Source organism: Sturnus vulgaris, chromosome 4 (genome assembly GCF_052056855.1).
Source record: "Sturnus vulgaris isolate bStuVul1 chromosome 4, bStuVul1.hap1, whole genome shotgun sequence".
Lineage (NCBI taxonomy): Eukaryota > Metazoa > Chordata > Aves > Passeriformes > Sturnidae > Sturnus > Sturnus vulgaris.
The window spans coordinates 25757126-25784093 of NC_142246.1; the positions used below are offsets into that span (position 1 = coordinate 25757126).

At 36.8% G+C, this 26968-nt stretch overlaps 1 protein-coding gene across 10 annotated transcripts in view; it reads right to left on the reverse strand.

Moving 5' to 3' along the window:
- FRYL (FRY like transcription coactivator) overlaps window positions 1–26968 on the reverse strand; it is a 167122-nt gene that overhangs the window by 123045 nt on the left and 17109 nt on the right. For 6 of the 10 annotated variants that reach the window (XM_014887954.2, XM_014887948.2, XM_014887947.2 and 3 more), the window contains exon 1: window positions 11471–11711. In XM_014887954.2, coding sequence (XP_014743440.2) covers window positions 11471–11645 — 175 coding nt within the window. In that variant the 5' untranslated portion in view covers window positions 11646–11711. Of the gene's footprint in view, window positions 1–11470; window positions 11712–25449; window positions 25648–26968 lie in introns of those variants that run through there. The other 4 variants (XM_014887952.2, XM_014887949.2, XM_014887950.2 and 1 more) reach the window with 1 other exon arrangement.

Consider the following 26968-nt stretch of genomic DNA (forward strand, 5'->3'; position numbering starts at 1 on the left):
ATAAATATACAGTTTATATACTGATCCTAGTATTTGTATACCTTTTAATTCTGGATCAATTTCACTTCTAAAGGGAGCAGACTACTTATAAAGTCTATTTTTGATACATTCTCATGAGTCAAGGTGAGGTATGCATGAATAAGCACACTGGTGTCAGTCAGTAAGCTCCTAAAAGAGCATGACAAGAATTGGACTGTAGGTGCAGTAAAGCGGAAGCACTCAATCTGCAGACACAAGCTGTTTGTATTCTACAAAAATGATTAATCCAAGTGCCCAGTCCACACCATGCTTTCTGCTCAGATGTGGAAAACTCTTAGTAAAGAGGATGGCCAGAAGCAAATTGCTCAAGCTGCTTCAGTGACCTAAGTCAGCAGACTGCAGGCTGCTAACAGAGCGATACAAGATTCACGCACTGTAAGCCCAGCTGCTCCAGGAAGCACTATGCTCTACTTGTGGTACCATTCATCCATAGCATGCTTGACCTGTACAAGCCAAGTCCATTCAGCACTTCCACACATACCTTTTAGGTGGAATTTGCAATACATGTACAGTAAGCTCAGTGACAAGACAGGTAAGATTTGCCTCGAGTGTTTTAATAGCTAGAGGACCCAAGCAATGTAACACATCAGAAACTTCAGCAGTGTAGATAGTACAGATAACAGAACTTTTCTTTATTTGTAGGATTAGGTATTTAATAAAAATATTTCTAAAAGGATCATTATCCATAGTAGGATCAATACATTTACCAGAAATGTGTATGCAAATGCTATTTGCACAGCTTTGCTTTAATTCAAGTAACATCATGCCATTTTCTTGGAGTTGCCCAGGCACATTGCTGGCAATTATTCCGAACAATGTACATGAAGTGCCATATGCATAATACTGCTGCTGCAGTAACTGCCAGAGATCTGGCTTGTGGTAAGACCAAAAAAAATTAGTATGATTCATACAATGTTGTTCATGCTTCACCTCTACAGGCTGAAAAAGTAAGAGGGGTTTCATGACTGAAGATATTGCTGTGTTTATTATCTTAAAATAGCAATATTTAACTTGAAAAAGTTTGCTTTTAAATGGCAAAGAAGTAACACTTTATAAGTCATTAATTTGTGTTTCACAGTGAGCATTACAGACTTTTAGCTTCATTTACTTTCCCCTCCCCCTTCCTTTGAAGTATTATTCTCCAGTTTTACAATAGTTTCATTTCTCTAGGAGCATATTCATAACACACAACCTCCCCCTCACAAACCCCCAGCAGCTCTTGCTTTTTTCTAATGGGATGGCCAAGATAACAGAATATGATTTTTCTACTTACTCCTCTACAAAATATTTTAGATTATTTTGAACAAAGCATTCTGATATTAACACTCAATTAAAAACCATAGCTAAAGGCATTCTTTTCAGTTACAAAAAACAGGCAGTTACCAGAAGTTTCTTTAGTTTTCAGACCTACTACAATCATCTTCAGGATGATATAGACTGACAAAAAATGCATTCACACAAAGAACTACAAATTATTCCCATTTAAAGTAAATTATAAACCTTCCAGCTAGTTCTGGAAGGACACTGAAGATGCACAGCCTTCTTGCAGAACACAGTCTTTGAGTAAGATCAAAGAGGATACAGTTAAATATTAACTTTTCATTAAGTAAACAATATCTAGTTTGAATAGTAAGTCTGCTGTAAACGAAAAAAAAAATAAAAGGAAAGAATCCCCCACAACCTTCAAGAGTAATTAAATCCTGAAAAGCCAAATAATTTTCAGGGTAGTTTAACAACAGCCTTATGAATTTTGAAGAATTTATACTAAACAGATATCCGGCCCTTCCAGAAAATCTAGCTTTCCAGATCAGCAAACATTGTAAGACTACAAGGAAACAAATGAGTAATAAAAAGGTGAAACATTTCAAAAACTGCAACAGGCAGTTCTGAGATGATATTTAACCAATCTCCCTCTAAGGTGAAGTGAGACAGGTAAAGTGATACACAAGCCTAAAGCTGCTACCTCATCTCATAAGTCTGACAAATCTAAGTTTCCCAATTGTCACAAGCAGCCCTGTAACTAAAATTGTGGAAAACACAGTAATTTACTCCCTTGTCAGATGCTGAATTTCAATCTTCAAGGACTGCAAATAAAACTTAAAGGTATAAAGCCCAGTTAGGATGCTTCAATGTCAGAGAACCTGAAATAAGTGCTTTAAGGTCTGATCTGTCCAATTCTGTATTGTGTCAGCCTCCTCACTGTGCTTCAGCACAAACATACCAATGCACTGACTTTGGGGAACCAGCACTCGGTTTTCACCAATCTTTTAAATGGAACCTGGAAGCAGTTATGGAGCTACACAGAAAATCCCTGCTTAGCTGCTGGGCATTTAAATGGACAAAATAAGGAAAGGCTTAACTCTGTTACCCTACAAGGCCTCAAGACAACTGCTACAAATCAGTTATGTTTCTATTTTTGTTTTTCCTTCCAAGCTGCTGGATGTCTGTGCCACTTTTACGGGAAACATCATATTTAAATTATGCAAGGATCAGTTATTCTATCCCTATAGAGATCATCGGGGTGGTGGGGGGGCAGGGGGGAGAAACCCACTGAGAGTTTATGATTCATCTGGGAAAACCTTAAAGAAGACAAAGTTACAGAAAAAAGTTACCTATAGGGATAAACTCAGCACAGAAGCCACAATCTGTTAAGCCTCATAAGCACAACAGTACTTGGGCAGAAAATATTCTCGGATGCAGATTACCACTAAACTCACAGAGCAGCTGAAGATCTTGTGGATGTGCTCACCCTGTGCCTAGAAGTGAATTCCTGCCTTCCTCCCTCTGCCATAAGCAAAGATGAGTGTTTGCTCCTGAGCCACTGTCACTGCAGTGCTGTTCATACATTAAAGCACCACAGAGCCCTGCATAAGCAGACATGTCTCATTCAGCCACCTCTGCCACAGGGCACTTAACAGTAGGCAGAGGAATGGGGGACAGCACAGTGACAAGAGGGAACTACTACAAGTGCCTCTACAACTCCTCACAATTGTAAACCTACCAACTTACTCCACCATGGCTTAAATCCCTATGTAGGCAGCAGCTCTGCACACACAGTATAAGGACTTGGACAGCTGTACTTAAGAGTCAGGAAAATGAAAGCAAGAAGGGACAAGGCACTGACAGTCAACTTTCTCTTGAGGTTACAACTCCTGAAATTGTCTTTCCTGATGTTTCAGTTACACAGGGCAGGAGTATATGGAGCTCCAGCACCCAGTATGAGAAAAAAAAAAAAATAGAGTAATTACATTAACATGGCATTCTTTGTAGTTGGAACTAAAATGACATATTTCTTCACTCCAAAGCCAGCAAATATTTAGTGCCTTTTTTTAGTGCTTTAGTTACCAGAATTTAAACAATTAAGAGTTTTTAATGATGAATTTTGCAGCTTTCTCATCTCTGTGAAACAACAGATTCTTGTAGGAACCTGAAGAGCAAGTAAAAAATAGAGATGCTTTTAAGATCTAAAAAAGTAATTAAAAAAGATAAAAGAGACATTGTTTTGCAAATCAGAAATAAAAGAATTCATAGGAGTGTCATTTCTGAACCTTTATCTTGAGCAAGCATGTTGTTACACTAAAGAAGAGCAAGAAAAGAAATATAAAAATCAGAAAGGGAGAGAACCAGAAGTAGTAACAAACCCAAGGACAGCTAAATGCAACAGTTAGATACTAAACACCTAACACACTAAAACTTTACAAGGCCATGTTTCTCTGGAAGCTGTGCAAACAGCCCACAACACAAAGTTCCTTAAAACGCCTTAGCTGGCTATTACAAAATAGCCTCTGCCAGCAGCTGCACATGGGGCAGCAGCTGCAAAGCCCAGCGCTCCACCTGAACCGCAGCAGGCAGCACATCCAACAGAAACCATGGTGCCACTTCACTGCAAGCCCTACCAATTACTGAAAAATGGAGAACTGAAATCAGGTGGTAAAAGCACGTTCATATAAAATGTGCAATGTGCTTTAGCTTTTTCCATTCATTCAACTAGCTCTACCTATTTGACAGTCATATTATCTATTGATAGAGTATTTGCATACTGTTCATTTCTCCCAGTAACTGATACGAACATGTTAATTATCCAAACATACAATGTGTACCTATGAATGTCGATGGTATAACTTCCTCAATACCTGGGCAAATTAACCTACTCTGCTCTAAACAGCTCCTTCCATGAAACAGGAATTTATGGAAATCCCAATCAACAAAGAAAAAACAGTCTTAAACTCTAATAAACTGAAAACAACATACTAGGTAAAGGCAACATTTTTATACAAGTTTTGACTTTCTTTTATATGTATTACTGGTTTTCCTGTTTCAAGTTAGAAAATACTTCGAAATTAAAAACATCCTTCCTTCAGCAAGTCATCCTCTCAAAGAAGTAACTGAGACAAAGCTCACAACAATGCATTTTTAAGACGTGCCAAATGACACCAGACAGTTTTGAGTCAGTCTCTAATATGACTGTGCAACAGCATCCTGATGTTAGAGTATCTAAAGTTTATATTGCCATACTGGTCTTGTCAATGAGCACTGAAAGTATCCCAAGTAATCAGGATCCACAACATGCCTTTCACTACAGACCTCATTGGACTAACCAGCTAAAGAATATTATTATTTATGTATTTACTCCCTATAAAGGCATATTGCACATCTCATGAAGCGAGGATACACCAAGTTCTGAACATCCAGAGCACATCATGAAAAACTGTTGCAGATAGAAACAATCTCTTCAGAAGATTCCACTGGTAAAGTGACATGGCTTTCTGAAAGTTTTACCCATCTCTTCAAAACAGTAGTGCATTTGGATGCCTCATAACAAAATCCTTCTTTTATAAATAAATACAAACATCAAAAATTTACAAGCATGAGTCAAGAGTCCTCCTGTCTGGGAGGGTGGGTCTTTGCTTGAAGGGGCCTTTCAGAACTTGGCTGGAGAACAAGAGGATAAGTGCCGAGTAAAGCAACCAATGCCACTAACACTGCTTCCCAAATCACAGCTACTCTTCAACAGCATTTACTACCTGAGAGAACATATTCTTACTTGAAGAGCAACTAAAGGCTATTCATTGCTAAGTTAGAGACACAAAGAATGACATTTACTGAAAATAGAAAGGCTTTCCAAAGTAGCCCTTGATTAAGAGGAAGTAGTTCAAATTCTTTTTCCCTCAGTTTGGATCCACATAATAGAGGAAGATATATAAAGTTAGAACTCACAGAGTAAGAATCATCCTGTTATTGAAGAGCTTAGAACAAAAGCAACGAGAAACATAGAAGTTTACAAACCAAGACATAAACAGTTAACAAATGCAGCCAACAGAAACTACCAATACTCATCAAAAATATCATTTACTGAAAAATGTCATATCTGACTCTTCCACTTAGAATTCACGTTTTCATTAGAAACAGAAAATCCTTGCTTAAAGGAGGTGAAGACTAGTCTGATCACCCACAAACTAAAACTTTTCCATTTGAAACACAGACTTCTTTTTCAAGTGATAATTGAAAAACTGTTTAACAATGTTCCAATTCAAATATTTCTGTAACTTTAATATGAATTGCTGGTATCACAAGCATGGCAACTTCATATGCAGTTGCTGAATTAATTCTGCTAGTAAATACTACACTGACCTTTCAAATATGTTCTTGAGCATTAAGAGGATATTACTTGGGATTTTTTTAGCCCATAGATCAATTTTAATGTTTTAAAGGATAACAGTTTTTTACTTCAAAGAAAACAGCTCCTTAAAAATAAGCTGATACTTTTATTTTGCTGTCCAATTATCCAGCCTTTTATATACTCTACCTTGGGATCACTAACAGACATTATTGACAGCAGATTAAGTTTTAAAATCTATTCTATGGGCAAGGTATTGACAGTATTAATCAAGAAAGGAACACTATGCTAAATTCTTCTCTCCCTCTCAAAATGTCACTTTTAAGGCCTATGAACTCCTTAGACCAAAGAATTTAAAATAGTATTTTTGTTCTTCTATTACCAGTGTATCATAGAACAGTTTTACAGTAGCAGATGTTATTTTTGCAACAAGTTTCTCCACATCTTGTTGACTTCAGCACTTCACAACTCTCCTCAATGAGCTTTTGTAGAATCTTCACTTCCTTGGTTTTCTGTCTATGCTGTTTTCTCACATTCCCTACATATATCATGTCTCTCCCCCTCTCCTTCAAGTTAAAAGCTTTATTTTGTCCCTCTCACAATTACATTAAAAATAATTGTAGACTGGAATGGTCAAGATATGTTTAATTAATTTACAATCCTCCCACTAAATTGTATCTGCATTATTTCAAAGAATTAGCCAAAAGATAACATTTCAAATAATATTTGCAGCTAAATATCATCAAATTTAACCTTTAATTTTTTTCTCTTAATAAACTGGAGATTTTATTACTTCTTACTTTTCATCTTACAATCTGCAAGACAGAAAGTCATAAGAACAGAAAAACAAAGTCCAGACAGCAGGTTTACTGACATTTACTTCCTAAATTTGCTCTTGGTTATTTCTCAGTGTTCCAGTTTGCTGCCTATCCACTGGTATTGAAAGGGAAGGGGGGTTTCTTCTGGTTTAGCAAGTTGAATAGTCTCACCAGAGATAGACATGCAATGGGCATACCAAAAATGAATATACAAGACAGCTGCACAGGTGGAAAGGTACAATCTCCTGTTCACAACACTGAGCCATTACATTGAATCAGTTGTCAATAAAAGCTCATACTAACATTACATCTGGAAAAACCTTTTAAGTGCTTGAAGTCCAGAAGATGCGTAAGAAGAGATCCTGCAAATCTGATACAAAGATAATCTATTTAGTGACCAATAGAAATTTAAAAAATTGATAAGCTCTCTTCACCATGTGTCAGAGGAAAACAAGTGAATTATCTCCTCACTGTATACATATACTCCACACATTTATATAAATATACCCTACATGAGTAGCTGTTAAGTAAGAAGAAATACTTCTTCTAGACCCACCTTTGATTTGTACTGATACACACTTTGTATGAAACACTAAATCACAACTACTTCACCACTTGACTAAAATATATTAATTATAAATTTCTGCACATTCTTCAGATGAAACCCTGAGAAAAACTACAGCAGGAGTATATATCAAGTCAAGTATGCAATTTTTAAAAATCAGATCTTCAAAAAATAAAGTAAAAATCATATTTGAGAAGTCTCTGACAATTAAACACAATTATAGTTGATTTTCTGCATTAATGGTAAAACAAACAAGTTGGAGGTGTACCCTCTTTGCATTTAGGCTTACTTTTTAAAAGATTTGCTGGGCCTTATTTCAGTTCTTTATTGACTTCATCTTAAGATAATGCCTTACTTAAGAAACATTTACCCAATGGTCATTTTATCTGCTTATAAGCAGTAATAATAAAACATATCATCCCTGCACTTAAAATAAAACTCTGGAGAGATGCTTGTTTTTCCATTTATCTAAAATATTAAAGAGTTCACTTTCCACAAATCAATTAAAACTGAGGATATCCAAAAGGTGACCGCTACTTTTAGTGAGAAAGATATCTAATGCTGTCCCCACTACTGACCCAAAAGGCCCTTTCAGCAAGTTGATTCCTCTTGCCGATTCATTTCAAAAAGTGCCCCAAATACATTAGAACATTTTCTGTTGGCTTTGTGAAATTAATCAGCTCAGGGAAAAGCTACACCAGAATCCAAGAGAAGATGGGGAAGGCTGCACAGCTGTGAGTGAGATTGCCCTTTTCATTGACAGCAAACTGTTATATCAGCCTGATCCGCTTGTAAAACTGCACTCAAAAATCAAACCAAAATCTCCTTTCCCTACCTTCTGTTGCAAAGAGCTTCAAGCACAGATTCCAAAGGCCCTTAGGAGAGGTTCACTTATTATTTCTTATGGAAAATATACACAGAACAATTTCCTGGGGCATTACTCAAGGAAAACAATGCTATCTGCAGTGATAAGAAAACAAGGAGAGAGGTTAGAGACTTTCATGTAAATAGTATTCTGGATCCCAAACAGTATTATGGAGCAGTCTTTAAATACAAGCAAGCAGAGATTGTGGGGGGAAGCCATGGTACTTAGCTGCACACCAACCCTCCTGTCTTTTCTAACCAAAACTCTCTGTACTTGGCTACAGAAACTGACTTTTATTTCATGTATAAACACCAAGTCCCAGGTCATCGTTTGCTGCACAGGGCTGGTTAGACATGCAACTGAAGCTGAATATGCCCTGCAGAGCTACTGGTATTATAGGGATACAGTGCTCACAGGTACTTCACGCATATCCAGCCCCTGCTACTAACCCCCTGAGGCAGTTTCAGCTCCCTTACTTCACCACCAAAGAATACGTTCCTGTTGGCATATTTTTACTCTCCTAGCAGAAGCACTTAAAGTGAAGCAGGCTTTCCCTACAGAGGGATAACATGACGGCTGTGAGCAGTGAGAATACTATGATATTAACAAAACAATTAACATCTCTTCTTCAGTTCTTGCATATTTGACTTACACAGCTGGTCATTAAGACAGTTCCATAGCATTAGCTACCCTGCCTTGTAACACAACGAAAGCACAAACAGCTGCAACAGGAGGGCACATTTCACAAACCACAGGTACAGGTGCCATTTGTCACCTCACACAGGGCAGTCATGGCCTTCCCCTTCTTTGACACCACAATCTGAATCTTCCATGCTCAACTTTGCATGTTTCATTTGGACTGCAGATTTTTTTGAAACAAATTTCTAAAACTGAGAGCATGTACGCTTTTAAATGCTACACCAAATTTTAAAAAACTACCTGATCTTTTACTAACCTCGATTAAGTGTTGTGATGCATACAGTCATAAACAAATACTTCAACAAGTCAGTTGTGGTTTTCTTCCACAATTGTATTCATCTTATACATTAAAAAGACAGTTCTGAAAAGATTTCTAAAATACACTTGAAACCATTCTGATGGAAACTACACATTTTAAAAGATGCATTGCACAGCACATATTTGTAAGTTCCTATTTTCAGCTCTAAAACAAAACTTATACTGAGTATTTTGAAAGCTGATATGATAACTATTTTAATAACAACAAATATTATAATCACCTGAATTTCTCACAAAATTTTTACATCAACTAGATGCAAACCAAACTAGGTGGTATCATAAAAATAATATTTTAAGATTTTGATGCCAGGAATAGGTTTTTTTGCTTGGTCTGTCTGTTGGAGAACTTGTAAAATATGGTTGTACTTTAAAATGTCTGTCAGACACAGTATTTCAACTAAATTCTCATTAAAACAAAAAAATTTCTTAAACAGCAGCAATAAGGAACAGCAAGTAAAAAGAAAAAAAACCAGCAAACATCACTCGCTCTCAAATTCAAACATATTAATAGGACAAACCACCTTAGCTTTGAAAAACTATTGAGCTCCTCAACAGCTTCATTATATTAAATCCTGTGCTGCACTAACACCACATCTGCCAACAATAAGCAAGTAAATGTCTACAACGTTTTTTCAGATCATTCTATTGTTTTATTACCTGTTTGGTCAGTACCTGCCTTCTGCAGCATACCCAAATGGTAAACACAGTAGTTCTTCTGCTCTATTCCAGCAGAGCAGTTCATTCCATTACCAAGATACAAAAATAGAAATAAGCAGATAATTTAAAGAGGATTCAGCTACTATCTGCTATTGTAAAAGCATGATCCTAGGACAGACTCTAAGTCTTCATTTCGTAAATGATGACATCACACTATTAAGCAATATTAGTCAGTCACTGCTCATTTCCACAAAATCACTCCAAATAATCACCATTTGGCACATATTTAATGACCAATAGAGGAAAATTCATCTTTAACAGTCAGACTACTTTATTCTATGTTTATTATCCTCATTTGCTTAAACTATCAGCAAAACACTGAACAAAGATGAATGTATCTGTTTTGTCTACAAACTTCAATCAGCCTATAGCAATTTCTTTTAACCTGACACAAAGACAATTCTGTTTCTTCTGGAATTATAAAATGTGGAAAAAAATATAACTTAAAGAACTTTAAATATTACTTTAAGAATTATAAAGAAATGAGAATACAGCACAGAAGCAGGATTGGTGAAATGTACCTATGGAGATATTAAATTTGCAGTGATATCCAACTATAAACTTCAGAGCTGTTGTACAGCATTACAAGTTAAATGAGGCTAAAAAAAACCTTCTCCATCTGACACCATGGGCTTCTGAACAGTTTTCAAATATACAGGCAGCCATAACAGACTTTATTCTGTAGGCAGCTTTTAATAACCCATAGCATTAGAACATTAACTTCTTGTAATTTGCTGTGCAGAGGAACAACTTGTTTCACAGAACAGAACTGTCCCCGCTTTCCTCAGCTGCCTATCTTACTCAACTGATGCACTGAAAAAAGGCTAAGACAAGTCTTTCCAAAAGAATCCTCTTCTCCCACCACCACCACAAGCTTAATTCCCTAAGGCTGTAAGTTCATCACCCAGTAAGATGGATGAAATTTTGCCATCTCCCATCACTGCAGGTAGACTGGAAAAAAATTGCAGGTAAGGAAAAAAATTTAAAAACCATACTAATTCTTGAAAATATCCAACCACACAGTGAAGGGCAAAATCTGCATCTGACAGCCTGCAGAATCCAAGACCATAAAGGCTCAAGACTGCACTATTTTAGCTGAAGGCAAAAAGAAAAAAAAAAAAAGTAAAGCTGAATTTTCCATTACCACCCAGCTGTACTAGCTGAAAAAGGAACATGAACTAATTCTACTTTTTATTAGCACAATACACTGTAATATTTAGTCACTAACACATAGTAAAAAAAAGTAAAAATCATATAAGCAACCTTATCCATATTCTTGAGGTTAAAAATCCATATTCTTACTTATTTACACATTATGTTTACTAAAAATGTACAATCTTCAAAACACTAAAAAAGGGAAACATACAGTTTTGAGACAAAAACTCTTAAAAGGAAAGACTTTGAAAACTTAAGAGGATCAGAAAAACAGGGAAAGAAAAGATGACATAAAACTCACATCTTGCACTGCAGTCACAGACCTCTGTGTAACACACTTCTGTCTGGACAACTTAGTGCCTAATTTTATATACATTACAGTTTAAAAACTTCAATATATTCTTATCCCAGAAAGAGGAGGTTTAAAAGTCATACAGGCATGCAAAGACAAGAAGAAATCCTGAAATTAGACATCCTGAAAATTTGCTTCCACATAGGTCACTAACAGATGACAATGCATCAATGACAAAATAGTTCTAACGCTCAAGACACCACAATCATAGGAACTCCAATTGAAAGGCTTTTATAATCAAAATTGTCAATTTAACAAAATAATAATGATCTGAAGAAAGAGCTTAGCAATCAGTTTTCACCAGGTGGATGACACGGATACATACAGTAATCAGGATGTAAAACATGTGTCTCCTCGTCTTCATCTATTGTCTGTCCTAATGAAAACAGCCTGACCCGTCTCATCTTCAGCAGCCTTGGAGAGCTTTCACGGGCTGTGCTCCCAACATCCGGAACATCTCCAGAAGCAGTAGCGGGAACAATTTTTTTCAGGAATTCCATTTTTACATGCCCTCTGTGTTCTCAGCAGTTATGCTCCCCACAGTGTGGCTCCCACATCAACTTCCTTAAGCACAGAGGTGGACTTCTCCTGGTGATGTCATGTTAAACCTGGGTGGTGCCAAGAGCAGCGTCAGCTGCCAGCCAGCTGCTCCAAGGCAGATTCTAAAGACATTTAACTGTGCGGACAGATAAGAAAAACAAACACCACCAAGCCTATATATTAACCAACGCATGCTAAACTCTGCACGCCAAGGAGACGCTGTTTAGCACTGCAAAAATTTTAAGCACTAAGAAAATTCGCAACACATTTGCAAACTCGTATCTGACAGAGTTCAATAGCTCTTCATTTTCATGAAGTGCACAGAGAGCGTTCATCTGTATTTGAAAGATAACACTTATCATTCAGAAAGTCTAGGCACTTTGTTTTTAAAGCCGGTGTATAACATCACCATTCACGTTCTCACATAGTTTTAGCCACTGACTACAAAAATACTAACTTTTATTATATATTATGTTCTGTTTTGCAGAGACTCTGATGCCATTTTTACTACTTAAAATATTTGCACCACCTTCCAGAAAACTACATAAGTACAGAAATAACCTGTCTTGTCCAAACAGCCACTTCATCCCTAGAGCTATTTCTCCATACATGCCTGGTTTAGCTGAGTTTTTTGTTTTTATTTCGGGAAGTTTAAACGTTGTTTTATATTTAGCTTAAAGAAGGCAGAAAGATGACTTGCATTTGGAGCAGAAAGCTCAAGGACAAAACAAATAAATTATCATAGAAGAAGAATGTTCCTTAAAGCTTTCTACAGGTGGGAATATGTATCATTGTTTGATTTAAAGTATTCTTTTATTTACCATTTAGAGTGGAGATAAACACAATACTAAGCAATATTCCTACCTCATTTACCACCAAAGGCTGTCCAACACTGCTCAGAGGAAACACTAAATACTCACTCCAAACATGCCAGTGGCAGTCTATCCAAACTGCACATGAAGCATAGCTTCTATACACTCCTCAAAATAAGGTATTTAATCTAAAATTCACTACAGTTTAGCTCTTAAAAAGAAATTCTATGAAAGGTATACAGCACAACATGTTTTAGGTCTCAGAGTTCCAATTAAATGCTCACAAGGGGCTGGCCAACTGGATTAAGTTGTCAGTCCTACTCAACTGCCACATCTGTGGTTCAGAATGCTACAACTTGAAAAAGTTGGTACAAGTTCATTAAAGCTACCACCTAAGACATTTTTCAAGTTCTACATAGACTGAAAATATCTTTTCTATTGAATCCTGCATTAAAATTCCCAGATATCCAGGTTAGTCCAAATTCCCCTTGTAAATGAATTCAAACAGCTATACAATTTCTTCCTTATAAATAAATATAAAATTCTGACCTTATCATAAGAGACATATTGCAAGAATACCACTTCCTGCAGGGAGATCAAGCAGAAAATTCTCCCTATAATGATTTCATTCACAATATTTTTTCTGCAATACAAAAAATTTACAGAGAACTGGGTTTCAGAACAATAATAAAGATACCACAAAGACAATTTGTGATTACAAAAAAATCATGAATCATTACAAGCTCAAGCCATCATTTATTTAGAATAGCATTATTTTCTATAGAATTTCCTTTTTTTTTTTGCCCTTGAAATCTTGCCACAAACCTACTTTGCAGTTCCTAGCATTTGGGAAGAGAGAAATTCAGATGCTTCCGTGAGACTGAGAATGCTTCCAACCATCCACCTGCCAAACTGCAGTTTGCAGATGGGGCAAACAGATATTTCACTTTGTACCCATGTAAAACAACCTCTGATAGGCTTAAAATAGGTATCAAAGTGCTCTTAAAGATGGTATGGAGATTTTACTGTGTGTAGACTCAGGGTGGAGTCGACATGTGAAATGCAAGTACCTACTGCACCACTTACATTAAGTGCACAAGGTGTGACATTTTATACAACATTCGGCATATGTGAGTTAGTCATGAATTTACAAAACAATTCGGTGTTGAAACTATACTTTTCCTAAATTAGAAAACAACAGTCTTTCAAGTAATAGGGCACACAAAATACAAGCAGTAAAAACCACCCTCCATACAGATGATCGTATTTCAAGATTAAACCTGATAAACTAATAAAGCTTATACAAAACAGATGCAGCAAAAAGCTTTTGACTGATTTTTCTTTCAGGGTGGCTTTTGACTCCTAAGAAAAGAACATCAAGAAGTTTTCTACAGAAGATAGCTGGGGATACATATGCATATATTTACATATGGACGGCTGGAGATTAACTCCAGGACTTCCATACTTCATTATGTTCTATGAAAACAGCATTTTATAAAAAATGAAGGCAAGATACAAGGCTTACGTTTCTGCCTTAATATGTCATTTCACATACACTCTTCCCTCACATTTGTTCTTACCATCTTCTTAAACAGTACAATGTACAATTATGGGTTCTATATAACCTGAGCAAGTTTTACAGATTATCTGCCAGTGTAAAACATATCAAAAGTCTTACAATTGTTATACCTAAATTCATCTTTAAACAAAATCAAAACAGGGGGCAAAAAGCCTTATTCAATTTATTTTAACACTTTCTTATTCTGGAGCCTCTAAATACAAAAATAAAAAAAAAAGACTTAGTCTTAGACAGAACTGCTATACACATTACAGCAAGTCCTTTGATGTCTTTTCATGTGTATTCCACTTCTGTTACACTCAAAGGATGACTGTGATTTTGTACTGAAGTGCCTGCTGAACTCATTCAGGCTTCCCCTGCCACAGTTCTTGATGTTTGTATCGCTAGCTGTGCAAGATAATGTCTGTACCTCTGACTAACAGGAATCCACATTAGCAGCACTTTGCATCAGAAGGGATTACAAACAGATCATGAAACATGCAGAAGTATAATAGTGAGAGACCCAGTGAATGATCACAGCACAACAGCTCTTCTCAAAGCACTCTTTGGATTAGACCTTTCAGAACACAAATAGCCAAGCTGTGCATGGAAAGCCATGTACATGGGAATTTCATTGAAGCAGGTAAACCTGCTGATGGAGGAACATCTCAAAAATGAGAAACATTGAAAAAACAGGAGTCAATGAAACAAAGATTCATGTCAGAGAGAACTTGCAAGTGACTTGAATTTACATGTGCAGAGAATTCCTAGATTTAGCAATAATAATAGTAAAAGACAATTATAAACCAGACAAGACAGTGGGAAGGAAGCACAATTTTGGAAGACTGCCGAAGGGCCCCATAAGCCTACCACAAACAACACTCCATTTGACAGGTCTTTTCCTGAGCAAAGGTGCATTGCAAACCTGCAGCTTTGTAACAAGAAATGTTTCTAGAACTACCTCACCGTACCAGAGAAACGCCAGCCCAGCCCTACCTGCTGTGGTAGAGGGGCAAAGGTTTCTTTTATATTTAAAGGTCTATTTCTTTATAATTAACGCGTAAAACGGCAAGAGAGATCCTGGGGTGCTGGAGGGCAGAGCGGCGAATCCCGCAAGGCGCGGCGCGGGAAGAGCGCGGCGCGGGCCCTCCCTGGCGGGCTTTGCCCGTAGCGCCCCCCCGCGGCCTGAGGCCGGACTGCGCCCTCCTCCGCCTGGCCCCGAGCTGCTGGCCCGGCCCGGCCCGGCCCTCACAGCGGGCTGGTTTTAACCCATCGGTGCCGCACAGACCACCCTGGTACAGGAAATAAAACGGCGCCCGATTTCACGGGCCCCCGCAGAAGGCAACAAGAAGGCTTAGGACGTGTTCCAAAATACAGCCATGTTAAGGTAACTCCCCGTCCGCCCATCCGAGAGCCGCTCTGCCTGCCAGCTACGATGGCAGCACCTGAGCTGGGATTAAGGCCCCTTCGCAGCTGCACACCCCACAATCGCAATCAGATGAGGTTTCCCCGTAGGCTTTATATCAGGGATCCCACAGCAGTTTCAGACGTCCAGATCCTTAAGATAATTTAATCATGGTACAAAATAATTAAATCACAAAATAACAGCTGTAGCTGGTGTCTTGAAGGGACCCTGAACAAAGAGACCCCTGGGCGTTTACACCCTCACAGTCCAGTGAAGTCTGGAGTCTTCCAGCTGAGTCCTTGGCAGCCGTGTCTCTGAGTGTCCAGTCCCCTGGCTGGCACCACAGGTCCCCGCGCCCTTCATTGTGCAAAGGGGTCGGCAATCAATTCACGTCCTCTTGCCCGGGGCTCCTGGCTCCGCAGAGCTCAGCCTGGACCTGCACACCAAGCCACATGGAAGGAATGTATTCCTCAACAGCCATGCTGGTCATCTGGCCATTGGAACAACCACGCTGGCAGAGGATGAAGCTGGAGGCATTCCTGTGCCAGCAAAGTGGAAGTTCACACTGCAAACCTTGGTGGTTTAAAGGTCTTTTCCAACCTAAATGATTCTATGATCTCCCCTTTAGGTAAACACTGCTATGGGGTGGGCACATCTATTAGCGCAGAATCTGTGTGCTTTCTCCCACCTTTTCAGCAACAGGACCATGTTAACTCGACAGAAGGACACACACACAAAAAAGAATAACAAAACAAAACCAACCAAACAAAAAAACCCAAAACAAACAAAAACCCCACAAACAAACAAAAAACAAACACAAACATTCCCCTGCAAAAAAACCCAACACCTCACCAAAACAAAAACCGACAAAGCAAAACTATCCCTGCTGGGACACTGCTACTGGAGGCATCACCAAAAGAGTTTCAACAGGAAAGACCCAGCAGTATAAGAAAGGGTGCAAGTTTTGCCTTTTGAAAGAGTGAGTGTGCCAAGTGATGCAAACTGGTCCCTCTCTGTTTGCAGATCTTCAAGAAACATTAATATTCCTTGAGATTAAGGGTGTTAACTATGTGTCCCATGCTGAACATAGCATATAAAACATATTGAACAAAGCATTAGTATGGAACAAATAAACATAACTAATTTTCACCAACTTCCGTATTTCAACCTGACATCACTTTCATGTGGAAGCAAATCTGCTAAGAAAATAGCGTAACTACAGGAACACCCAAATACTTAGGAGAAAAACCCAAGTACAGAAGTTTCTTCTTGATGCTTAGAACAGAAGACAAATTTGTAAGACTATTTGTAATAGTTTGTCTTATCCCAATGAAAACAATCTACTCTTACCAAAAAAGTTAAAAGATACAAGATAGACAACTGAAAGCAGACTAAAGCAATAGAGTTAGAAATGAAACCATCCAGCCTGCAGGTACAGATTAACACACCTGCATTAAACTCATGAGAAGTAGTGGGTACTGGACATCCACGTTATACGTGCTAGGCAAATAGTAGGACACTCAATTTCACGCAAAAGCCTGCATAGGTAGACAAACCCTGTTTCTCCCTCTGTATATGCTGCCTTTTTTTTTTTTTAATGGCAAGCCCTTTTGCTTTAGAACTACAACTGTCATATAGCTGTGAACAAAGTTCATAGCCTAGAAAAATACACGCATAGGGAGAAAACTGTATTTGTTATACTGTGGAGTCATCTTTTGGCAGTTTGCACTAACCACTTGTAAGGACCTAACATATTTAAAGGAATCAACTTGCCATGTCTATTTCAAACTTGAAAAATATATTTAAGAGGCCATCCTTCATATAATTTACTCTTGACTTTAACTTACAGTTAATTCCTAAGCTACTTGGTTTCCTTGGTTCCGTTCAACTAATGTAATATCACAGGAAAAACCCAACCAGGGACAAATCAAAGTACAATTTTGCAATAAATTCTCTCTGTATCAGTGCAAACTTGTTGTAGCTATTATTTTGCATACAAAATACCTTAAAATTAAACCATTTAACCTTTCTATAGTTTTGGTTTACTGCTTTTTTTTACATAAAAACGTAAATAGTTTCAGTTATCCCCATGCTTTTCTTAGACACATCTAGCTATTTCTGAGAAATGAAAGAAACAAAGAACAGTTAGTTTCCGGCAGTTTCACTTTTCTTTCAATCACTTAGGTTGTATTTATTTGCTTAATATGGGGACTGGATAGCCTTTTGGAGCAAATTGTGGGGCTTTTTCTTGGGAAGGCTGCAAGCTTCCAGGAATGATCTGAGAGGGAAGTTTTAGAGTTTGGCTCTGATTATCTAGCATTAGAATGGGGAAAAATACAGAAATATCTGTCAAAATATATCCATCAGCAGTTGAACATAAAACTGTTGTGTTGACTGACTGAATACTGTATTATTCTGCTTAATAGAAAAGCCCCCAGATTTTTATCATTTATTTATTAAGTTTTAACTGTTCTTATCTTGAGGTCACATGCAAGAATACAATGCTTTCCTGAACTCATTAGGAGTTCCTGAGAAGATCAAGGTATTGTCTATCCCACAGCTTCTACAATCCTCAGTCAGGATAAAGATCTGGGCTTCCTGTTGCTAAACTCTCGCTTGTTCCAAGTACTGATATATCGCACAAGTTCTTCCAAACCTATGAATTTCTCCCACTGGCAGATTTTTCTTCACATAAGAACCTGCAGCAGTACATAACCTGAACCATACTCATTTCCATGCAAGGAGAAATAGCAAGAGAAGACATCATTACACAATCCCATAACAATAGAAGTGGCCAGATTTTTTTTCTTATAAAATAATCAAAGTGAATGATAACAAACTTGATGTTGATATATGTATATAAAGGTCATTAAAATATGCAACGTTTTTTAAAACCAAAGGTTCATTGCCAGAACAATGGCAACACTGCTGTGAAATTGGATCTCTAAAGAACTGAGAGCTGAAAACTTTTACCGAAAGCTTCTGAAGTGCTTTACAGAAAAACAAGAGTTGCCAGTTGTTAATGCATAGAATAGCCAGAAAATAGACAGTAAGTGATAGCCAGAGACCAAGCACACATATATTTCCAGAATTACTCAAGAACAGTGGGTCAACACGTATTTCTTAAACAAATATTTGGGATATTTAGTGGATGATTTTTACAACCACTGTCACAGTCTCTGTTAAGAGTTTCTCTAGCACTACATAAAAGTATGCATCTGTAGAATTTCCTCATGTTTGAATGGCCAACTTTTAAAATCATGTTGAAAGCATAAAAGTCAAATGGCAAGGTAATTGATATCCCCTGCAGAATAACCTTCATTCCAATCCCAAAACTGCATACAGCACACTTACCTTGCTTCCCTTACCAAGCCTAACCTAACTGCAGTTTATTGCTTAAAATTTTCTACAAGGCAGGGTATGTTTAAAAGGCTACTGACTTGAGGGAACTATCATTATCTCCTTTTTCCACTGTGACCTTTCTGCATAGCTTCTATTACTTAAAAAAAAAAAGACAAAAAAACAACATGCTAAATGAGTTCACAATAGCAATGAAAAAGCTCTCAATGCCTGCATTAAATAAAGGTTCTGTTTCTGTTACACAGCATTCATCCATCCCATCTATTTTCATTCTTCTCTTCCAAAATTAACTGGATTCTTGAAACATTACACAGGAAGTGTAATCTGCATGGCAAAACAGAAACTAGTATTCAACCTACTTGAAAAAAAATCGAACCCACCTGGGTTGCTGCATTCCCAAGTCCATTCATGTGGATTGACATGCTCAAGTCTCTACTAATTTAGGCTGTTACACAGACCATACTACTAAAACTCTGAAGCACTACATATGGTGTGAAATATATTTATATTACATTAATTATATATTAAATTATATCAATTATATTATTATACTAGCTGAGGAGCAGTGGATTTATAAATCTCACATAATACATAGTCCTCCTATATAGAATTTCATAATGTCATCTCTTTTTCATAAGAAAACCACTGTGTCAACAGAACGATGTCCCAATAGAGATCAAGATTTCTGGACTAATATTAAAATAGTCACAGAATAAGTAAGTACTTCATTTTCTTAATTAGGTATTTGTAAACCATTTGTGCAACAGCAGCTAAATCAAGTTGATGAACAAATTATTTCTCACAGAGAAATGCTGTCTGTGAGACTTCAGAAAGTTACTCTTAGCTAGAGATAGTTAAAACTATTGTATCTATCTTCCTAAGTGAGTATTATTTTAAAAAGTTAGGTATTCTCTGTTTGCCCACATATATGTTGGGACAGAACTTCAAATCTTCTCCCTTCTTTTCTGTGTCAAAGACAGAAATAATAATCTCTAAATCATTACAAGACGCCTCAATTGAAAATATCTGAGTTTAGATTTTTTAAAAGTAGTATTCCTATTTAAATCATAAATGAAAGACTTCCTTCAGTGTAAAGCAACAGCACTCCAATTCTTGTGCAATACAAATGTCTTTGCCCCTTCTTTTTACTTAATAACTTAAATGCATTTCCACTTGATAATCTGAACATAACCAGAAAGTTCTGGCAGCAGCATTTATTCTGTGCAATTAGATTTGAATACAAAACAGCCCCAACCCTACACTAAATGTAGTTGTACTATAATACTCAGGGCTGAAGCCTTCAACACTTGTGGCTTATAGAAAGATTGGCACCTGTATCAAAGGAAAACAAATTCACTCCTGATCAGAGCAAGATGCCTTCTCCTTACTGGGGACACACAATAATTATATGAAAATCAAGGCCGGGACAAACTTTGATACTTAAGGAACTTACTTATCAGATAGTACATGACAATTACCATAGTCATACATCACATGAGTACTTGGTAGTAATTTCAAGCAATTCTTCCATGTAAATTTAGTATCCCCTTTTTTCTATAGCAAGCATAGACTGCTATGGGATATTGTTTCCATTGATCAAAGTGAGAAGCCTTTCGGTGGGTTTTGTTTTGTTTTCTAATTAACATACAATTCTCTCCTGTCTTAAGGAGGTGGAAAAAAATCAGTAACAACAACCAAAATACCACATATTGCAGAGGATGCTCCCAGTAGAAGTCCACATGGGCCTATGGCCACCACAGTATTGCAGCTTTAAATACATAAATATTTGCAAAATGTCATTCATGTTTAACAGAAAACAAGAAAATATGCAGACAATTTGCACTTTTAGAATTTGTATAAAGGAAAGAGAACAGATATAGTTTAGGTTTAGTGAGGTTTTGGTTTCAGGGCTTTGAGCACAGGAGAGGAAATTCTAACTTTCAGTGTTAGATGAAATCTAATTTCCTATTTGGAAAGATACAACATTCTTGGGTGAAACAGGGGTCCAACTAAGGTACTAAATTAAAGTTGAAAAATATTTCTAGTAAGAAGAGAAGAAAAAACCCCCCAAGTTTAAAACTAAACAATTTTTCATTATTAGCACATAACTAAACGGTTGCTAAATGCACTGCTAGAATAAATAATTCTAGGAGAGAGAGGAAATTGAAATTTAAGAACCTGGCTGAACATGATCACCAACGAAGGGAAGAATTTCTTTATTTAAAGAAAAAAAGTGATCCTCCAGTCATCTGATGAGAATAGAAAGACTAAAGAACACCTGAGTGCTTTCTTTACTTGTGACTTTTAATAATAAAAGACTGGCAATTGTGAAAGACTGGACGATTCTTTTCCAAAAATTTTCACAAAATGAAATTACTTCCTCCTTAAGGAAACGTAAAAGAGGTGTGACTATTGTCATTTTGTCCATGCTAAGATTAGCTTTTATCACTCACACAGAAGAGCCAATGAAATGTGGTTAAAATTAAGAATAGGAGCTAAGTACACCTGAAAGGGAGAAGGCTCCTTTCCTCACCTAACCCTGTTATTCATTCCTTAACTGTGTTGTATGTTTTGGACTGAATCCTTATATTCTTTAAGGAGTGGCTCAAATCAAAGGAACAGTTCTGCATCAGAAGTGATGTTTGCTGCACTTCATTATGCATTTCTGAGCCAGAACTTCATGACCAGTGGTGCACTGTCCATGGAAACTGCCCTGGGCCGAGGGGGGCAAGATGCATAAAGCCCTGATAAGCAGGGGCACAAGTGAGGGCAACTCAGGGCTTCCACAGGAAAGCTTTGCAGCTACATAGGAGATATCAGAAGTAGCTGCATCACTTGTGCTTTACCCAGACCTCTGAAAAAAAAAAAACCAACAACAACAGAACACTGATATACTTTTCTTGTTTAAAGACGTACAGTATTTTCATTAGCTATTAACAACGGAATAAGCATTTTCCAGTTCCCTAAACATTTCTGGTTTCCATTCCATTATATGTCATGGATTCAAACTGTTAAGAGTCTTTACTGTAACTTGTACAGTCACCTATACCTTAATGTAGAAGTTACTGTTACTTTTAAATTAAGCACCTCTCCAAGTCAATGACTTTCAAGCAAACAATTGCTGGCTGCAAATGGAGAACAGCATCTCCACACCAATATATAACAGCTGCCTGACCAAAAAAAGCATTGAAAAATAAGAGTTGAACATATATACAGATAGCTGCATATGTGCGTATATATGCATATTTTAAGAAGGCTGTAATAGTTCAATTTTAAGCAAGAGAAAAATAAGTTAACATACAGAGTTCTTCAGCATCTTCCTGCTGATGCACGTGAGACTGCTAAAAGAAAGTCACCACAGGTCTAGCCCCTTTGAAGGCCAAATGGATTTCATTTTAAGTGTTAAAAAACACCTAAAGGTACTGCCTTGTTTATTATGCTCAATATACAATCAGATTACATTTTTTAAAATGTGGTCAAAAGAAAAACAACCAAAACAATCAAACTAAAATTTATGGTTCATTATCAAGCTAAACAGCTGTTCTTCATGTCAGAAAGTAAGTTCAAAAATAAAAAAAATTTACAAAATGTTGAAAACAGAAAATTTATGAATGTTGAATGCCGCCTGAATAGGAAACTCCAAAAAAAAAAAAAAAAACCCCAAAAAACCCCACAAAACAACAACAACAAAAAAAACACCAACAAAAAAACCCCCACAAAGCACCAAGTCTCCAGAATCCTAGGGAAAGTAAGTTCTATTAGACAGGTTCAACAGTTTTTTTCCCCTCTAGTCTGACAGACACTTTCCCACTTCACAGATTAAGCAGCTCTTCTGTGTCCCTATTAGCATTTCCATCTTCTGCGGTCTGTTTTGTAGATGTGCCCCAGATGTTCCACATTATGTGAACAACACAAGGCATCGAGTATGAGGCATTCTGCAAGTCGTTTGTCACTACAATTAGGTATGGTCTACAAAGCTCTGCAGCAGAAACATGCCTCTCTAGTCAGGCAATAGAGTGAGAACAAATGTTCAAATGAAGCAGGAGGCACGGGGGAAAGCCCACAAAAAGCCTTACCAAAAGTCAGTGAGGCCCGCTGAGCGTATTATACCTTAATTGAAGCTTTGTGATTAAAAAACACTTAAATTTTCTGTTTATTTTTCCAAGATCCACCTTAGAATTTATATTGACAGAACTAATGAAACTGCTGAGCAGAGTAACAAGTGAGTAACAAGCACCGCTTTAATCCTAAACGATTATTTAAGGAGAAGAAAAAAGAAAAGGAAGAATAAGAAAGCCTGGGGATTTTTTTAATAAAATACATTAAAAGAACCACCACACTTTTCTCCTCATGATGGTCCTTTATTAATTATGCTGGAAAAGAAAGTAACCAAACTTAGGTGCTACACTTGCAAAAATGCTTGTCAAGTATTAACAGGCACATTAATTATTTTGAATACTGTTCAGGAATTACTTTTACAGAAATAGGCTTTTCAGCATAACTGGTGCTCCAGACAATTTTGCAGAGAAATCATGTGAGCTTTTCAAGACCTGACTGGACAAAAACCCTGAGCAACAAGGTCGATAAGGAAACTGATTCCAGGGAGTAAATTAGCAATACCAAAGAAGAACGTCGATTGGCACATTTTCCCATCTATGTTATTTTTCCGTATCACACATATTTTTAAAGAAAAGTACTTGAATTAAACTCTCTCTGCATGCTCCAACAGGAAAAAAGACCCTGAGAGACCACTTCTCACTAAAGTGAAAAACAAGACTAAAAAAAATTAAAAACAAACACAGCATGTTTATTGCCTATACAGAATGCAGTAGGCTTTTAATACAGAAGACAATAGATACAAAAGCTGTAGACCCAGTTCCAAGAATATGTTTTAAATCTGATTTGTTAAAAACCGGATTGCTTTTTAAACATCTCGGAACAAGTATAAAAAGCATAGTAATTACTGAAAAGTATTCCAAAAACTAGATCAGTAATGTGCAGCCTTGTTCCCAATAAAAAAAAAAACTACAAAATTCAAACTTGAACATTTGAAGTTTGTAATTGGAGCACATTTTCTATATAAACATATAGAAATGTACAAACATACATAAGTACTAAAAACTTTTAAAATTAGATAAAACTAAAGTTGTCCCAAGCAGGATAAACATGCACGGAAGAAAAACTTACATTAAAAAATTATAGTAATGTTCTCAAACCCTCTGCCTCTAAATTCTACAGAAAAATAAAAGACTGATTTGGAGTTCCTATGCTAATGTTCAAAGATGTACTTGCCTTCCTTGAGCAATAGCAAGATACGGTTTTTAAGGTAAACCTCTGCAGCAACAAAATTTATTATATTTTGAGAGAAAGAATACATCAGTACAGAAATAATTATGGTATAAAATTTTAACAAAGGATAGTTAAGCAAGTCAGTATTATATATATATCACGAAATGAAAAACAGTAGTAGGAACAAACACGGGTACATGATACGCTAGAAATGTTCCAAAGGCAGATCTTATCATGCATTCAAATTCTAATTTTTTGTATACTTCTCCTGTATAGAATATACAGAACAATACAAACAAAGGGAAAGTGAGCACTATGAAGAAATATTCTAGAACTTATAATATTCCAATTATTAATGACAATTAGTTAATAGAGCATAAAATATTTTTTACATTCTATAAAGTACTACAGAATATATAACTAATAAAACTGTCTTGAATACAAAAGTCCACATAGCAAATATCATATCAACAATGGCACTTCAATATTTTGTCCCATCACACCAATGTACCATGTGTTCTCAAAGGCCAAAAGAAAGCATGGTCTATTTGTTTTACTACTTGACTGCAGAAAAGCAGTGTTATATAATTTTTGAAGGACAGTTTAGATGTTGGTTGGATCTATCCATACTCATTTCAGCTCAGAAGTGCTTTAGTGACAATAGTTGCCCTGTACTTGACATCACTGCATACCTGTTTCCTACCGGTAAAATCCTTACATGCAAAGCAGCAAAGAAAAGAGCATCTATAGATGGCACTGACCTAGGAATGAGAACACTGAGTAAGGAACTAGAGGTCCCTTCCAACCCGAAGCTTTCCACGCCTCCTGACTGCCCTTGCCATGAGCTGCAGTACCCGACTGCAGCCACAAGGGGACAGAGCGCAGACGCCCCGTATATCCCCAAGGAGGGAGGGCTCTGTTCCCACCGACTCCCACTTGCACGGAGCACTTATGTTCGTGAAAGAAAACTTACGAGAACTGTTGAATGTACAGAAATTTCATAAAATAAATACTTAATGTGCAATTCAAGAATTACTAAACGCACAGAAGCCACATCTGGCTTCAGAAGTCCCCAAGATGCAGATGACTGAGAGGCTATTTGCTCTCTTCTTGACCTCTTCCTTAGACGTTCACTTCTGGCCATGATCAGTTAGTTACTACACTGTATTAAAACAAATGTTCTTGTTGGATTTAGCACAGTACAGACAGACTGACTTCTAGTCGGACAACTGATATCTGAAGTAGCAGGTCAAGGTGTGTTAACAGTACAATATAGACAAGCAAAACAGAAAAAGATACATGAAAATCTATTTATGACACTACTGCGAGAAAGACCTTACCACTTAGAAGCCATTGTTAACCACTGATGAGAGCTATCACACTTAGGATGGATCCATCAAGACATTTTCCCCCGAGTCACACGTTGTGCTTCGATGTAAGAGTAGAAAAAGATGTAAACAGCTTTGAGTCGGCTGGTACGTAGCCAAAAACTGGAGAAAGATCTCCAAACACAGTACAGACAAATGAAGTACAGAACTCTGAAAAAGACATGAGAAAAATAAAAATCAAACCTTAGACACTTAGAGATGTCAACAATTTCCCAATGCTTTAGAATTCTGAATTTATCACTGAAAAGTTTAAAACTGTCAAAATCTATTTGTTACATTTGTCTTCAAAACTGCTGTTCTGCTCAGAAGCTAATTATTCCTAATGATTTTTTTCCCCATGAAAGAGAAAAATTAAAACTGACACCAAAATAACATCTGGTTTCCCACGCTCAGCATATTCTGCATGCATCCATTCCTTATGAAAAGTTTTAATTGCACTTTAGTTACAAACATATTTTTATTAATCATATATAACTACTCTAAAATGCAAGTAATTCTGAATCAATTTTTTCATATTAGCCCTTTTATTAATTTCTTCTCTGACTTTTTGTCTGCTCAGTTAGCAGGAGGATGTGGTCAGAAAAAGAAACAAAACAATACTTCAGCTGAGTCTTCCTAACAAAGCCTTGAGAACTTCTGGAGATTCCTTCACAATAGAAGTTTGTATGCAGCTGACATACTTGCCACAACTTGCCTAAGCAGCAGTTTCTTTTTATTCTATAGTGCCAAATTACAGTAAAAAAAAAAAAAAAAGGCACTTTAGTATTTTTAATTTTACCCTGAAGGCAGATCAAGCACTTTCAACTGCTTTCAGCAATTCAAGTCTCATCATGCAGTAGCAGTCCACCACTCTGGAACATCTAGTTTATACGGGGAAATTTTTTTTCTTCTTTTTAAAATTTATACCTTGAAAAATTCCAGGAATTTTAAAATTCCACAGCTTGAAAATTTTCCAGGAAAAATTTGTAAAAAACCCTGTACACACAACATGATTTTCAGTGCTCTGATGCAGCACAAATGCAGTAGTTTCCTTTAAGGATGTGTGAACTATTGAATCATCATCAATTCTTTTATGTACAATTTGTTCCACTTCTTAATTAGTGTTTCCAAAAATACAAAAGAGAGACCCATATACGTGCAATCTAGAAGTAAAAAGCCACATCCTGAAGATTTCAAGATGCTAAAGACAGCTTAAAAGTAGGACTGTGAGACATGTAAAAAAATTAGACAAACTTTTGCAAATAAGAGGCAACCTGATGATTATATATAAATTGGGAATGCATTACGTAATTCCTTGGAAAAACAAGTTAAGTGTTTTAAAGACTTGACCAATTACAAAGGAAAGCATTTAAAGACAGAGAAAATTCTGACTGTGAATTTTGTCTGTTAAATTTTGCAGTTCTTTAATAAAAACGTCAACTGTTTTCCACCATCTGTGCATTTGACAGTGCAGTGCATCAAATACACGTCA